Here is a 14,916-nt window from a genome sequence, read left to right as displayed (position 1 = left end):
ACATTCCTGAAAGTATATAACTATTTGAGCAGATAACGTCACTGTTCGTAGCATACTGAACTGTCATAAGAAACTTGTGCTCGGCGAGTAGACGTCATAGGCATTGCCTGGACTGTTTCATAATACTCAGTTTGCAACGAGAACAGTGAAGCTAATATCATCGTTCGGGACGACAGTTTGAGAATGAAAATTCGACCTTCAGTCATTTTTGTGTACCATCGTTAAACAGCTTGGTAGATACTCGTTAACAAGTAAACGAAGCGTTGACCATTTAAATGCAAACTGTTTATCAGGGAAAAAACTATCTGACAGCGTAGAATAATTGAAAATAAAAGTAGGAAACCGACTCACAGTAAATCACAAGAAATGGCTGATTGCCAGAGAACCAAAATTAGTAAAAATTATACACGTTACACAATTGTGTGAAGAGCTAAATCGGCAAATAAATTTATTTTCTAACAGTTCCGTACACTGGCTTTAACGACAAGTCGCATGTTCATTTCTAGTGTTAGAGAAGGACGCTGGAATCGAAATTTTTAATCGGGGAGGCTAAATTAATGGTAAAATAAATGGTACTTTTGTGATGGAGCATGAAAAAGTCGCCATGCGTACAGTGTGCGACGAAGAAACTCGGTGACGTCATCCGCTCTCTTTCTTGGCGGCTGTTCTGGAAGCGGCTGGCAGCAATGGAACGCTCGCTCACACTTGCGTTGACAACAGTCCCCACGTCACGGTTCCAGATCATCTGCGGCTTTGCCGGGAAATTCTTTTTTGCTTACAGAGCGCAGTGGCTGAGGCACGAAACACGAATTCGCGGCGGGCAGGAAGTGGAATGGCGTCGGTCAGTGCTGACGTCTCTTTGGTAGCTGCCAGCTTCAGTCAGCAGGCAACACAGTGCCGAGTTGTGTCAGAGACTACGAAAGCGTAGACTTTGTGCGTAAATCGAGTTTGTGAGTCTCTGCAATGTATTGAGATTTTAGACACAGTAAATAGTGCTTTTCCTGGTCGCTGAAGTTGTCAGCGATTAGTAAAAAACGTCTCTGGAGATTAACAGGTTTCATTCAATTCTGCTAATCCCGTCACCCACGTCAGTGAAGGTCTTCTTAGAGTGTGTGCCCAGTAACTTGTGCTTACAAATATAATCTTCTTCATATACGTAACACAAGGGGTGGCAGAATCATCTCCATTGATTATATAAATAGGCTTTACACGTTGTTTAAGTTGAACTGAGCAGATATTTAGGAAAACATGTCTCAAGCACAGAGGTTTTTGATGAGACATGTATGATTAGCGTTTATGTTTGTTTATTGCCCTCGAGCAAAAAGAGATCCGTGATCAATTCCAGGCCGGACACATACTTTTAGGTTGTCGCAAATGTTCAAAAGTTTGCCTCTTTTTTTTTTCTTTTTTTTCTTCTTCTTCTTTCTTCGCGGCTCTCTCGTCGGCATCATAAATTACCTTGAAGTGTTCTCCACCATCTTCTTCCCATCGTCAGTTTGTTGGTTGTCGCTTTGGGTCGCAAAACGGCTGCGGTCATAAGCGCCCGTCCCCTCGTCAGTAATAAGGAACGCTAATGGACCAACTACATGTGAATTATTTTCCAGGAGCAACATCGATGTGATAAATACGTGGCGGCTAACGAAAATTTGTAAAAAGCCAAGACTCGAATGCAGATATCTTGCTTTTCACAAGCAGTCCCCTTATCCATTCGATAAAAACATGAATAAACTTTCTTTGTCGCTTATGTATTCCTGTTAAATCGATGTCGACAGACGACACTGATTTAGTTTCTACTGACTGCATACATTTCATTTTAGTGATTTCAGTCAATTGCAATGAATCCCTTGAGAATGTGACCCACGATCCTGGTTTGTTTGCGTTCCTCTGATAGACCGCTGCGCGGTGTACCCGCGGGTCTGAAGCGCCTTGCCACGGTTCGCGCGGCCCTCTCCGTCGGAGGTTCGAGTCCTCCCTCGAGCATGGATGTGTGTGTTGTCCTCAGCGTAGGTTAGTTTAAGTTAGGTTAGGTAGTGAGAAAGCCTAGGGACCGGTGACCTCAGCAGTCTGGTCCCACAGGACCTTACCATAAAATTCCAAAATTTCTGATGGACCGGAATGGCGAACCATGTGTGTTTGTTCGGAAGCGAGGGGAGGAACCATTAGTGACATTGAGAGTCCCCAGAGGGTGCTCGGGTAGCCTAACGATTAAGGTGAGTTCTGGCAAAAAGTTAGAGATCCAGGTTCGACCCTTACTGTCTCGTTAATCAGATACTGCTTTTCATTGATGATGACATTTTCATTCAATTAATCCCCGTAGGTTTTGTGCCAGTATAATTAATTCAGTTGGCTACCGTGTAGAAGCAGCTTACGAATGTTTACTAATGACACTGGAAACCACTTTCGAGGCAGTGTTTCGTGTGAGGATGGCTAAATGCTAAGGCGTGCTTTGTGGAGGGCGACTTAACTGCTAAGCAGTGCAAAAAAAAAAAAAAAAAAAAAAAAATATTACGTACGGCTTACTACGAGCGACTTCCATTACGTCTACAACGAAAGAAACACGTTAAAGGCACGGCCTAATCGGCGATTTCGCTGCCAGCAAGTGGAGGCACCACGGTCGGGTAGTGGTCAGGTGGTCGTGTGGTCGTGAAAGTGGCGCTCTGGTTCCGCGGACAAGTGGCGAGGTAGCTGCCTGGGACGCGTGAGTGGTGGGGGCCGGTGAATATCGCACGCGGCTTTCTCGCGAGGGTCAGCGGAGAAAGTGCTCCGATCCGGTCGCTCCGCCGCCACAGGCGTCCGGTAAACCCGTCCCTGAGCAGCGAGGCGCGGCCGTCCAAGCTCACGTATACAGCCCGGGTTTGCTGAGTGGGAAAAAACTGCAGGAGACGGCCCCTGACAGGACAAGGCGCAAAAAAAGGCCGTGTGGACGTATGGCCGGAAATGCGTTCCAACGGAGATGCATGCACTTGAAGGTAAAGGTCTTTGACACCGTAGGTTTCAGTTATTGGAAGCACAAATGAGAACACATCAGGTACGTGGGAATGTTGTGTCCGTACTAGTGTCTGAGCTCTAGAGTCAAGAGGAGAGTGAGCCGCACGCGGGCACGTTTCGCTGTGGCTCAATCTGCTTAAATGGGAAAGAAAGAAAGAAAAGAGAAAGCACATGTTTCTAATATGTATGGGACTTGGATATACGTCCTAATCTCCTTCTCTCCTTGGCCTCTGTATGTCTCCCCTCCTCCTTTCTTTGCCTATCACCTGCTCCCTCTCTCTGTCCTTCTTCTCTTCACCTCCCTCACCATCGATCTCCTGCTGCCCTCTCTCTCTCTGTCTACTTCCTCCTTCCCGTTTTCTACGTCCATTTCCTCCCACTCCTCTGTCCATTTCCTCTTTCCCCGACCTTGCGCTTTGTTTATTGTCACTGCACATTCAGATTCTGTAGTAGTATTCTAATCATGTACCAATAAACCATAATTACAATTATATATATGTATTAAAAAGTATATTGACTATATTAGTCCAAACGTTTGTTATATTAACATGTAAAAATATGCAGTCAATCGGAAAGGTACATTTTGAGATTCTTGGAAACAATATTTTCCCTTTATGTATTACATATATTTCATATATGTATTAAAATACACATATGTTAAAGAATTGGGCACGTAAAAACACGCCAGTATTAGAATTCAACGTTGTCAAAATTTCAAAGCAACCGGTCAAGCACTTTCACAGATAAACGATTTTGAACAAACCAGCATTTACATTTTGAAACGTTTCCCCCTTCTATTACTTACATAGTACATGTTTAACAGATAGTGTTCCAGTATATAAAAACTCTTAAATATTCGAATGCAAAGTTGTGTCAAAATTTCAAAGCAAACCATGAAGAACTTTCGGACTTTCGAGAGTCTGAGATTTTTATTTATATCGATTTTTGGGAACTGGAACAAATTGAGAAGGCTGCAAAATTGATGAAGGTGGCAGAGAAAGCGACAGTATGGTGGTCTCTTCCTTCTTCTGCAAGAGCGAAGGAGTGTTAAGCTCATAGAAAGATACTGCCCATCTTACGTACTGTCATGCACCTTTTTTTTCGATCTCTTGAAAGGTTTATGAAATACAAGAAACGTCCTCTACTCGTGAACGTGCTGTGAGCTACAGTTACGTCGTGCCTGTGGAGCAGTGAATGTAACGCCAGGAGTTGAGGCACGAACGTAAAAATTGTGGCAGGCTGCGTCTGAGCTGGTCGGCGCGGCCATGACACAGTGTTGGCGGGGATCCCTGCTCCGCTGGCCGCCGTAATGGGCCGCCACGGCGGTCAAGGGCGCCAGCGAGCGCAGCCTCCGCCGGCCGCAACAGGTCCCACCACTGTGCGCTCTGCAGCAGGGAAGCCGGGATGTGGCAGGGCGAGGTAATGGCAGCGAGCTTCTGGGAACCTGTCACTAGGCCGAGAGGAGCTCCATCCAGGAGTGTAACGTGGGGTGGTCGAATGTAACCATGAAAACTGTAAGTCCTATAGATACTGTGTAGAGAGACAGAAAGAGAAAGAAAGAGAGACAGATTTACTTTATTTTTTCGTTGTGTTCGTCACGTCTTGCTTCATTTGTGATTTATTGGGTTGCTGCATAAATTCGTAGCGTTTTTCTATGTTTTAATAAACTCAACAGATGCACATAACAGAGACTTTAGGCATCAATAATATATTCCCCTTCACTATTTGCATGTCTGCCAATGCTGTGGTAACTTTCCGACTCCGCGACTGTGGAAATCAGGTAGTTTTGAAGCGAACTCGTCGAGCAGTGTTCGGAGCCCATTTTCATCCGGAAAGAGAGAGTTCACTGAAGGTTGTTCCATGGAGAGCGGGAAAGGTGAAAATCTGAGGGCGCAAGATCAAGTGAATAAGATAGATGCAGAATGACTTCCCAACGCAACTCCTGTTAGTGTTTTTGTTTTGCCAGTCTAGCAGAATGCGTTCGGGCATTGTCGCGGAGTTGCCTCACTTCGCACAGTCTTCCTGGTCGTTATTCTTGGATTGCGTCTGCAAGACGTTGTAGTTGTGTCGATAAATTTCAGCAGTGATGGTTATATCTCGGAGAAGCAATTCCACCAGATGCATATCTTTATCTTTTATTGGTTGCTTTGTTTGTACCCATCCATTCCTTATGTTAGCGTGGTCATTTCTCGTCACCAGTGACGATACAAAATGGAAATGATCGACGTTGTTCACGAGCCAGCTGATGCTGAGCAAGCACCAATGCACTTATGGCCACCCGCTGCTTTTGGCTTAGAGCATGTGGTACACATACACCCGAATTTTGAACCTTCCTCATTCCACGCAAACGTCGCACGATGGAGGGATAGCAACATTTCATCACATTTGCCGGTTTTCGAGTACAGTGACGTGGATCCTTGTGGATTAATGCGTTTAAGTGATCTTCATCAAACCCCGAAGGACTTTCTGAACATGGAGGGTCACTGATGTCTAAACTATCTTCCGTAAAACGAGAAAAACATTTTCTTGCCATTCTTTGTGCAAAGGCATTACCCTATACATGTCCGCCTCCGTAGCGCAACGGTAGCGTTATCGCCTACCACGCAAGGTGGTCCGGGTTCGATTCCCGGCAGCGGACTGGGTGTTGTGTGTCATTCATCATAAGTGACACGCAAGTCGCCGAAGTCGCGTCAGCTAAAATACGGCGTCAACTTTCAATACGGCGGCCGAACCCCAAAGGTGATATCCCGGCGAATAAATGCCATACGATCATTTCATTTTTATCCTAAGCATGACACAAATGTTTCTGGCTGCCTCTTTTACTGTCACCCCTGTATTGCACTCAAACAGAAGAATATGTGGGAAATGTTCTGATTTTCCACTTGGCACAGCTCCAATCGCTATCTCCCAATGAAAAATGACAATATGTAAACTCAAATAGAAACAATGAGCTACAAATAAGAAATGGCAATCGGTAAATAAACCTTATATTTTCGCCTCTGCCATCGATACTCCTTTCCAAAGAATCACTATTTCGGAGAAAATGTCGGTTTGGGCTGATTTATCTAAGCACTGCACGAGCACAACTACTTGAAATTATAGTTGTGGGGTAAAACTCGTATCTTATTACACGTATCGCGTAATCCGTTGCCCTGGGAGGGAAAAAAATTAACACAGAGTACCCGTTTATGTAGAATCTGTACCAAAACTACACTATGTTTTGCTTGCTTCGTTATTTTGAAATTTAACTTTTTTTTAAAATTTGTGGTAAGTTCTGTGGGACCAAAGAGCTCAGGTCATCGGTCCGTAGGCTTACGCACTACTTAATCTAACTTAAACTAACTAACGCTAAGGACAACACACACACCCATGCCCAAGGGAGGACTCGAACCTCCGTCGGGGGTTGGGGGAGCAGCACGAACCGTGGCAAGGCGCCCTGTACCGCACGGCTACCCCGCGCGGCGAAATTTAACGTCGTTCAAATAACTCCAAAATGTTTCACACCGCAGTCACTCTGTGGATAATAAACTAATTGACTTAGTGTAGCTTGAGGACGAATGACAATTACCTCTTACTGAGAAATGTGTTTAGAAGTCAGTTAATTATTCAACGATTTTCTGTGAAACGAAAAGGATTTTGTTCCTTGCTCCACAAGAAATTACTGTGTGACATTTGCTTTGTTACATCAAGTGCTAGTCTCGTGTCGTGACTCACCGTCTCTCTTTGCGTGACCGGAGATCTACTACGTAGTGCAGGTGCAGAGACCTTGGGAAAATCTCGCGCCTACTTGATGTTAGAAACTGCCAGGACTTGACATTCCAACCTAGTGGACAAAGATTTTTCGACTGATTTAAATAAACGCCATCGTCTATCATAACTCATAACGGCTCAGAATTTGAAAGTAGTTCAGAAACGTTCACTCAAAGTCCTCATAAATAACATCAGCAGTCATATTTTGAAATAGGTGTAACGTAAAGACTCAATCAGAAGAATGCTTTTGAATGACGAGATCTATTTTCATGGGTACAAAAATCATATTACAACTAGGAGCTATCGACAGATGTCGACTTCCATTGAACATTAGTTGCAATATAGGAAGCTGACTCTCGCTTCGTACGAAGACTGTTCTGATACCTTCGTAATATTACATGAACAGTCACTAGCTCTGTACGTGGTGTTCTTACGCTCTGTTTGGCCGATGTCAGGTTTTATATTTAAATGTCACATATATACACAAATTTATCAAGTGGCACACTACCCATTTTGCATCCATTGTTCCATTGTCAAATGTGTGGTATTTTAAAAGGTTTTAAGACAAAGCTCTAGGACTAGAGAGCTACTACTTTTAAATGGCAACTGCATGACACGCACATGCACGACACATTGTCAGCGACTCCCACATTGAGCGTAGATAATACGTCATTCTACATACAATATCTTCTGGAGAAGGCAGTTTTAAAAATATCGAAACAGGGTCAAGGTTTAATAAACTTGTATTTTGCAACTGATTGGCTGTTACTCCCAGTCCATTGAAATTTTATTTACTAATATAGAAACTGGAAGACGAAAAAAGGTAAAAACAAGCTGGAATTCAGCGCACACAGTACAGCCAAGATCACTCTATTTTTATTCAGATATAGAAAACATTATTCTCCAGTTTGTTGTTATGTGGACGCAGGACTTGTTCCATTCATTACAAGCCTAGCGCCGGAGTAGCTGTAGAGTTCCATAGCAAGCCGTTTGAAAAAAGTCATGGTGTTGATGTTGAATTTTGACAGAGATAAAAAACTTGCAATAATAAGGAAACCGACGCTATTTTGACGAGTATAAATGAACAACAAGCTGTTCACTTAATCCGAATGCATCATGTAAATACCATTACTCGGTGTAGCTGTTTTGTTGCTATTAGATTGTGCCGCGACACGTCATGAAGTTCGCTTGTTGCTTTGCGCGAAACAGTCTACCGCAGTTGTGAATAATCGTAAATAATTGCGATCGATGGAAAGGTGCTTGAGAACGAAATAGCTTTCGCATAATATCACTGCCAAGTTGTGTAATTCGATGAAGCTTGGATCGTACATAGTAAGAACTGCAACAGTACAGTACGGAAGGTAACTGAAAGACGAACACAAACGGTGCTTTAATTCAAAGGCAGTAGTTAGACTGTGACCGCGGTTTGTGAAGGTCCACTGGACATTACAAAAGACGGGACGTGGTTCTTACCGGGGTGTGTGACCACCACAAGTACGCTCTCCAGCGTGCGCCCTTGCTGGTCTTCCTGTGGCGCGGCGTTCCGTTCTTTCACCAGCGCGGTTGACTTCTCCAGGATGGTCGTCAGTGCATCTGAACGAGCTGCAGAACTTCTCCCCATCCCATCCCATCCCACACCTGCTCGGTGGGAAAGGTCAGGGCAGTCCATTAGCGGATTGTCTTTTCGTTCCAAGAGGGCCTCCATTTACATTGTTAGATGCGGTCGCTTGTTTGTCATCCATAGAAATAGGGTCGGGGTCCAGTGCACCCCGGAAAAGACGCACGTAGGAAAGGAGTACAGTGTCACAATTTCGCTGACGGGTGAGTGTTCCGTGTTCTGGAGGTCAGTACGCGCATGCATCGTTATGTCTTCCCACACTGACTCTCGGAGCACCAAAATGATGATATTCGACAGCGTTCTTGGGTATTTCACGTGTTTCCACCTCTCACCATATGAGGGTAAGTCGAACATTCTCGAATATCACAGTTTTGGTGGTCCAGGCCTTACGTGGAGAGGAATGGGCGTACTGACCACTAAATCCTTAAACACGGTACATTCACTGATCGACTTCATTGTGACAGTATTCTCCTTTCCCATGACCGTTTTTTAGGGGTGCGTTCGGCCCTGACTCCATTTTTATGGATGAGAATGTGCGACCGAATCTAAGTTCACAGATGGAAGAGCTCTTGCAACGAGAGGATATTCGGTGAATGGACTTGGCTGCCCATTACACCGACTTAAATCCCATCCAGCACGTACGGGATGCGACGTTTAGACGTATTGCAATACGTCCATATGCAGCAACCACTATCCAAAGTTGTCAACCACGCTGGTGGAGGAATCGAACGCTCTACCCCAACATCTCCTTACCAACCTTATGACCAGCTTGTGAGCACGTTGAAGAGCATGCATTGCCGTCCATGGTGACCACACACCCTATTAAAAACATACATCGCCTTTTGTAATGTCTGGGTGTCCATCATACATTGCGGTGACTTCAGTGTAATTATTGTCTTCGAATAAAAGTGTCGTTTCTGTTGGTCTCATTGCATATTTCGCCCAGTTACCTTCTGTTCTCTGCCGTATCAGTTCTTTCTATGTATGCTTAAAGTTTAATCGAACTACGTTGCTTGGCAGCGACACGTATTGCGAAAATCAGTTTCATCCTCAAGTTTTGCTCAGCATTACAGTATGTCAGATAACTATCGCTAAAGTTTCTACGGGGAACACTTTGTTCCAAGGTGTGAACTACGAAAGAGCGATGGGGAACGAGTAGCAGAATGGCATATCTGACTGAAGAAATTTATTCAAAAGCCACATCTTTATTGTTTGACCAACATCTGGTCACACAAATGCTGTCATAACCGTTTTCTCTTAGAGAGTCGTCATGAGATGGTCTGCTTGAAACGAAAGGAAAAAGGTTTCTGGAAAATTACTAGAAAGCTGTATATAGCTATAGGCACTTGACTACCTTAGGTAGTAAACCGTCACAGTACAACTGAACAAGTGAGGAGAGGCATTCACTACCAAATATATTTGCACTTTGATTTATGGAACTGAAGGCTGGAGAAGACTGCATAAGCGTATAAATCTTGTAACTCGTAAATCAGCGATTAACGATTAAAAGTATTCGCAATGTAAAATAATTGTCAGACATACTCATTTCTAAGGGAATAACTAGTAAAAACCACGTAACTTCGGGCGTCGGTAAACTATATCTGAATTAGGAGATTTGATGACGCCCGCCTACGTCTTAGCAAATCAAAGGAACTTCGCATCGTAATCTGAATAACACAGCCACTGCAATGTCGTATTCATATAACATGGATCGCTTTTCTTTTGAAGGAACTGTGCTTCACACCTTCGTGACTGGCGATTCGTACCGCGAAACGTAGAAATTTCCATATAGCGGATAGTGTTAACGCTTGTATCCTGTCAAAGTTGCGGGGTAGTTCAACCACGTGTCCGTTACTACTATTGTAAGTCGTACATTGTATAAGACAGGAAGTAAGAACTTCGTGATGCCGCGTAGGAATTGACGACGCCGGAGCTTCACTGTGGCTCTGAGTGGCGCCCACACCGGCGGGTAAACGACAGCCGTCGTGAATCGTGCGTCGCCGGCTGCAATCCGTCGCCAGGCCGCACACTTTCCTCTTCTGCGCAGCGCCGGCGAACGACGGCGGCGGGCACGCCTCCTCGACGGAGAAAGTCTTGGCGTAAGGCATGCGCGTAGGAAGGCCGGCTGGAGCGTCGTGCGTTTTGCGAACGCAGCGCCGCGCTGGAATTCTCCGCCGCCGCCCGTCCAGCGGGCAAGTGACGAGTGCTTCAGCTCTGTCGCCGCTTCTCGCGAAGGAGGCGCAATTAGCAGGTCGGCAGCAATTTGCTGGAATCCTCTCCTTGAGTAAATGCAGAAAGCGTTTCGTATTAAACGGTTGATGTAAAAGGTGCAACGACAGTCTACTGGAGTTTCAAAAGTTAACTGCATTTATTTTATTGTGGGTAACGTTTTACGTAAGTACGGAAAAGGTAGTGTATACTGAAAGAATATTTCTTTCGCTATGACTGTTCATGAGCGGTGTACGGAACTGCCGATTACTCTGGTGTTCGTTAGAGAGTCGGTGTACGTCATCAGTGGCGTAAATTTTGACTAGCTAGCGGCAGTTTTTGAGGAAAAAATTTTGATTGGTATAGCAGTAAATATTTTGCTTCAGCCAGTAATTTTAATGACTAGACACATACAAAATCGCGTAGTGGTAACACCAGTCCCGTCAGATCACCGAAGTTAAGCGCTGTCGGGCTGGGCTAGCACTTGGATGGCTGACCACGAGGACTGCCGAGCGCCGTTCGTAAGCGGGCTGCACACAGCCGTTGTGAGGCAAACTGAGGAGCTAGTTGAGTCAGAAGAAGCGGCTGGGGGCTCTTAAGCTGACATACGGCCGGGAGACCGGTGTCCTGACCACATGCCTCTCCAGTCCGCATCCAGTGGGCTGAGGATGACACGCCGGCCGGTCGGTAACATTGGGCCTTCGTGATCTGTTCGGGCGGAATTTAGTTTCTTTTGCAATTAAATTCTTTCCCGCACGCACAACAAAGTGAGTTCAAAGAAATTGTACAAGTTGCATATGAAACCGCCTTCAGTAATGTGATATGTATGCTCTCGGTAACTGGTAATAAGAAGTGTGACAGGAAAATAGTCTTGATGATTCAGACAATTTTGTCCCTCAAAATATTTTCGTGTCTTAGTTGATGTCACTGAGGTCCGGTAATAAGAGGTCAAGCGTTAGTTTCAGAGTATATAAAATTTTAGAAATCATTTTCTGGTAATTTTCCCCAGCAGGCAACTAGTGAAAATAGGCATACATAAAGTCAAAGCGCTGATAGTCTTGTCGGACAATGGATTTCGCTTACTTGGAGATGCTACAGGAATATCTGAGAGCGATCCAAGACAGGCATAAACATTTTCGGCTGTCTGCCCTCCGAACGGGAAGTCTACTTTCAGACACGGTGCAGACCTACGTGGAAGAAGAAAAGCGGCAAAATAAGAGACTAATGAACTATATCGTCAAAATGATTGGTTAGAAAAATTTCAGTTACGGGCGCATCTCTTTTATGTATGCGACTGGCAATACGTATAGGCCTATACTACCGTATCTCCTAGTCGGAAGCTAACGTCTCGTAATATAAAAATAAAAAAAAAAGAAATTGGTTTAAATTGCTCTGAGCACTATGGGACGTAACCTCGGAGGTCATCAGTCCCCTAGAACTTAGAACTACTTAAACCTAACTAACCTAAGGACATCACAGACATCAATGCCCGAGGCAGGGTTCGAACCTGCGACCGTAGCAGTCGCGCGGTTCCGGACTGAAGTTCCTAGAACCGCTCGGCCACCGCGGCCGGCTCTCGTAATCAACAGCACTTTGTACAATATGTGCATCGGTGAAAGGTACAATTATAGGTGACAGCTATCGCATCTACTCGACACCGTGCTGTCATATGTCTAACGCTTGGCTGGTGACCTTTCTCAAGCACTGGAACGCGCTATGTAGGAGTAGTTCACACTGTAACACTGCAGTGACGACAGTCACTGACGTCAGAGGTGTAGTCAAGTTCATGACAGGTGTAAGTCCGCCACCTTCTATGAACTGTACAAAAATACCACTGTATCGATAATTTGAGACGGCTGTTTAGCTTACGTCTTTGCTGTTCGGTTCGCCTGTCTTGTTTCGGCACACTCGGGTAACAGTTATAAAGAAACCAAAAATTCATTTCGAATTACAGTCGTACCACCACACTTAGCATATTCAGCTCTTGCCTTTCGCTTCTCCGCACGCTGCCTTGTTTTCGCAACCACCGCACGCAAGATGGACCCACCTGTCATAACGCCGACCGACGCAGCCGACCCGTCCTGGTGCAGAGGCGCCCGCTGCCGCTGCCGGAGAGGCACTGAGGCACTGCCCACCGCGGCTCTAGCTGGCAGCGCGACCCGTCTGGAAAGCGCGCAGCCGCCGCCTCCTCCACCACCACCACCACCACCACCACCACCACAGACTTGCACGGCGTGGGGCTCAAGTGGACGTACTGCTGCTGCGTGCCACAAGTCGGAAGTTCGCAAATGTAATGCCAGGGGGACATTCCACTGAAGGTCGACTCACACCCGGCGTCTAGTCACGTCGCATCAAAACATCCCGCAGAGCATTCGCAATAACCTGGGAAGGAAATGAGTGGCACGAAACTTCAGCATCGGGTCACGTCAAGGCTTCTCTGCCAGTCTGTTTTGCATTATTTCACAATTAGAGAGGGAACGCGAAGGATGACCTGAAGGGTAGTATGTAGTGCCTTGAAGAAAATGTTTTTGCTTCATGTTTTCTGAAGCAAGTAATTGTTGTCTCAATGCTTGTACGACACTCTTCCTATTTTTTCTGACTAATGTATAAGATCTACCGTATGAGCTTAATAATCGCCATCCATTATGAATTTTGATTTGCACGCTGTTATATCAAACGACCAACACCTCTAGTTTAAGCGTACTCCGATGGAATCCTGACATTCGTGAGAGGGACGGTCCTTCTTATCTTCTAAACCAAAATTCAGTGCTGTAGTGTCAACTTCACGTATAAAGTGAACCAGCCGCTTTTAAAACGGAATGTTGTCGTTTCGTGACTTAATGTTCCCTTCAAGTCAAAGCGGCGGGTGAGAAGGCAGCGTAAATTCTCCCACTCCTGTAGCTCGTTTCTACCGCAGTCACCAATGAGGAGCCACGTACTGTAAACGCACGCTGTTGTCACGGTGTCATTTTTGCTGTTGCCGCCGTCTAGCTAACACACTATTGAAACAACAATTACGAATCAAACGCATATAACTGACTAGGATTATGAGATAAACTTGTTTGGTTTATTTGGCTGCCGCCTGTACGACACGATCATGTTCCAGCAAGGAAGCAGTGGTTGTTAGTTCGCTGTTCGCTGGTTCGCAAAGTGGTTGGTCGTATGTCGGATCGATTACACACTTTCCTCAGAGATTTTAAATTTCTGCCAACCGATGTTTATGTTGGTAATCAGTGCATTTAAGTGCGATAATAAGACTGAAATACTGAATGTTAAAAATTGGTGTTTTTCACCAAAATCTTGAGATATGTTCAAAGCGGATACCATTTATATTAGAAAGTAACTGTAATATATATAGAACTCAGAAAGCTCAGTATTAAACACCTAAAAATTATGAAAACTGTGCCACTGCAGCGTGAAACTATAGGTTGTCGCCAAATACAGACCCAGTGCTGCCTGGGAAAGGATCTGTCGCTGCATTGTCCTGATGGACTAAATGAGCACTTATCCCGTAGTGTAGAGAATATTAGAACTCCCTCTAAACACCTTATAGTTCAAAATACCTAAAAAACGAACAAATTGCTTTTGTTTTCGAAAACATCCAGACTCTTCATAGCCGGCCGCGGTGGGCGTGCGGTTCTAGGCGTTCCAGTCCGGAGCCGCGCTGCTGCTACGGTCGCAGGTTCGAATCCTGCCTCGGGCATGGGTGTGTGTGATGTCCTTAGGTTAGTTAGGTTTAATTAGTTCTAAGTTCTAGGGGACTGATGACCACAGCAGTTGAGTCCCATAGTGCTCAGAGCCATTTGAACCATTTTGACTCTTCATACAGTTACTGTCACCTGATTCGAACTTACAGAGACGAAACCAATTGATGCACAGAAGGCACATATTTGATTCATTGTTACCATCAGGACAGAGTGTTTAGTCATGTCCTCACCAGGAAACTAAAAGTGGCTGTAATGTATACACGACGTAAGGACTGTAAAGGATTCAAGGCTTCCATGCAAATACAGGGTGGTTATAAATAAACTTTCCCTATTTAACACGTTATAACACGGAAAGTAATTTCCATACGAGGACAAAACTTCGTAGCATTAATGTCAAGGACATGGGGAAGAGAAATAATGTCGAATCATTTCAGTTCAAAAATTTTAATGTGTTGCTACTTACTTCATACCATTACATACTGGTACCATTATTGTTACAAAAGAGGCTCAATATGACACCCATTAGTATTCGGAAGAGTCTGAAAGCGTAGGATTGCATTCTGCACAGCGGAAGGAAGCATGGCTGCCTCTCTTGATATGCCGCGCTTCAGACCAGAACCTGTGTGAATGTACCCCTGGTAAACT

General features: G+C 44.9%; 1 protein-coding gene across 1 annotated transcript in view; it reads right to left on the bottom strand.

Annotated features, from left to right (window-relative positions):
- The window catches only part of LOC124711476 (glucose dehydrogenase [FAD, quinone]-like), a 161,532-nt gene extending 151,068 nt beyond the window's left edge, over positions 1-10,464 (bottom strand). Inside the window, exon 1 of the mRNA XM_047241582.1 lies at positions 10,230-10,464. Coding sequence (XP_047097538.1) covers positions 10,230-10,464 — 235 coding nt within the window. The remainder of the gene's footprint in view (positions 1-10,229) is intronic.
- Positions 10,465-14,916: the final 4,452 nt, after the last annotated feature.

The sequence above is a fragment of the Schistocerca piceifrons genome, chromosome 8 (genome assembly GCF_021461385.2).
Source record: "Schistocerca piceifrons isolate TAMUIC-IGC-003096 chromosome 8, iqSchPice1.1, whole genome shotgun sequence".
Lineage (NCBI taxonomy): Eukaryota > Metazoa > Arthropoda > Insecta > Orthoptera > Acrididae > Schistocerca > Schistocerca piceifrons.
This window is presented reverse-complemented; position numbering and strand designations above follow the sequence as displayed.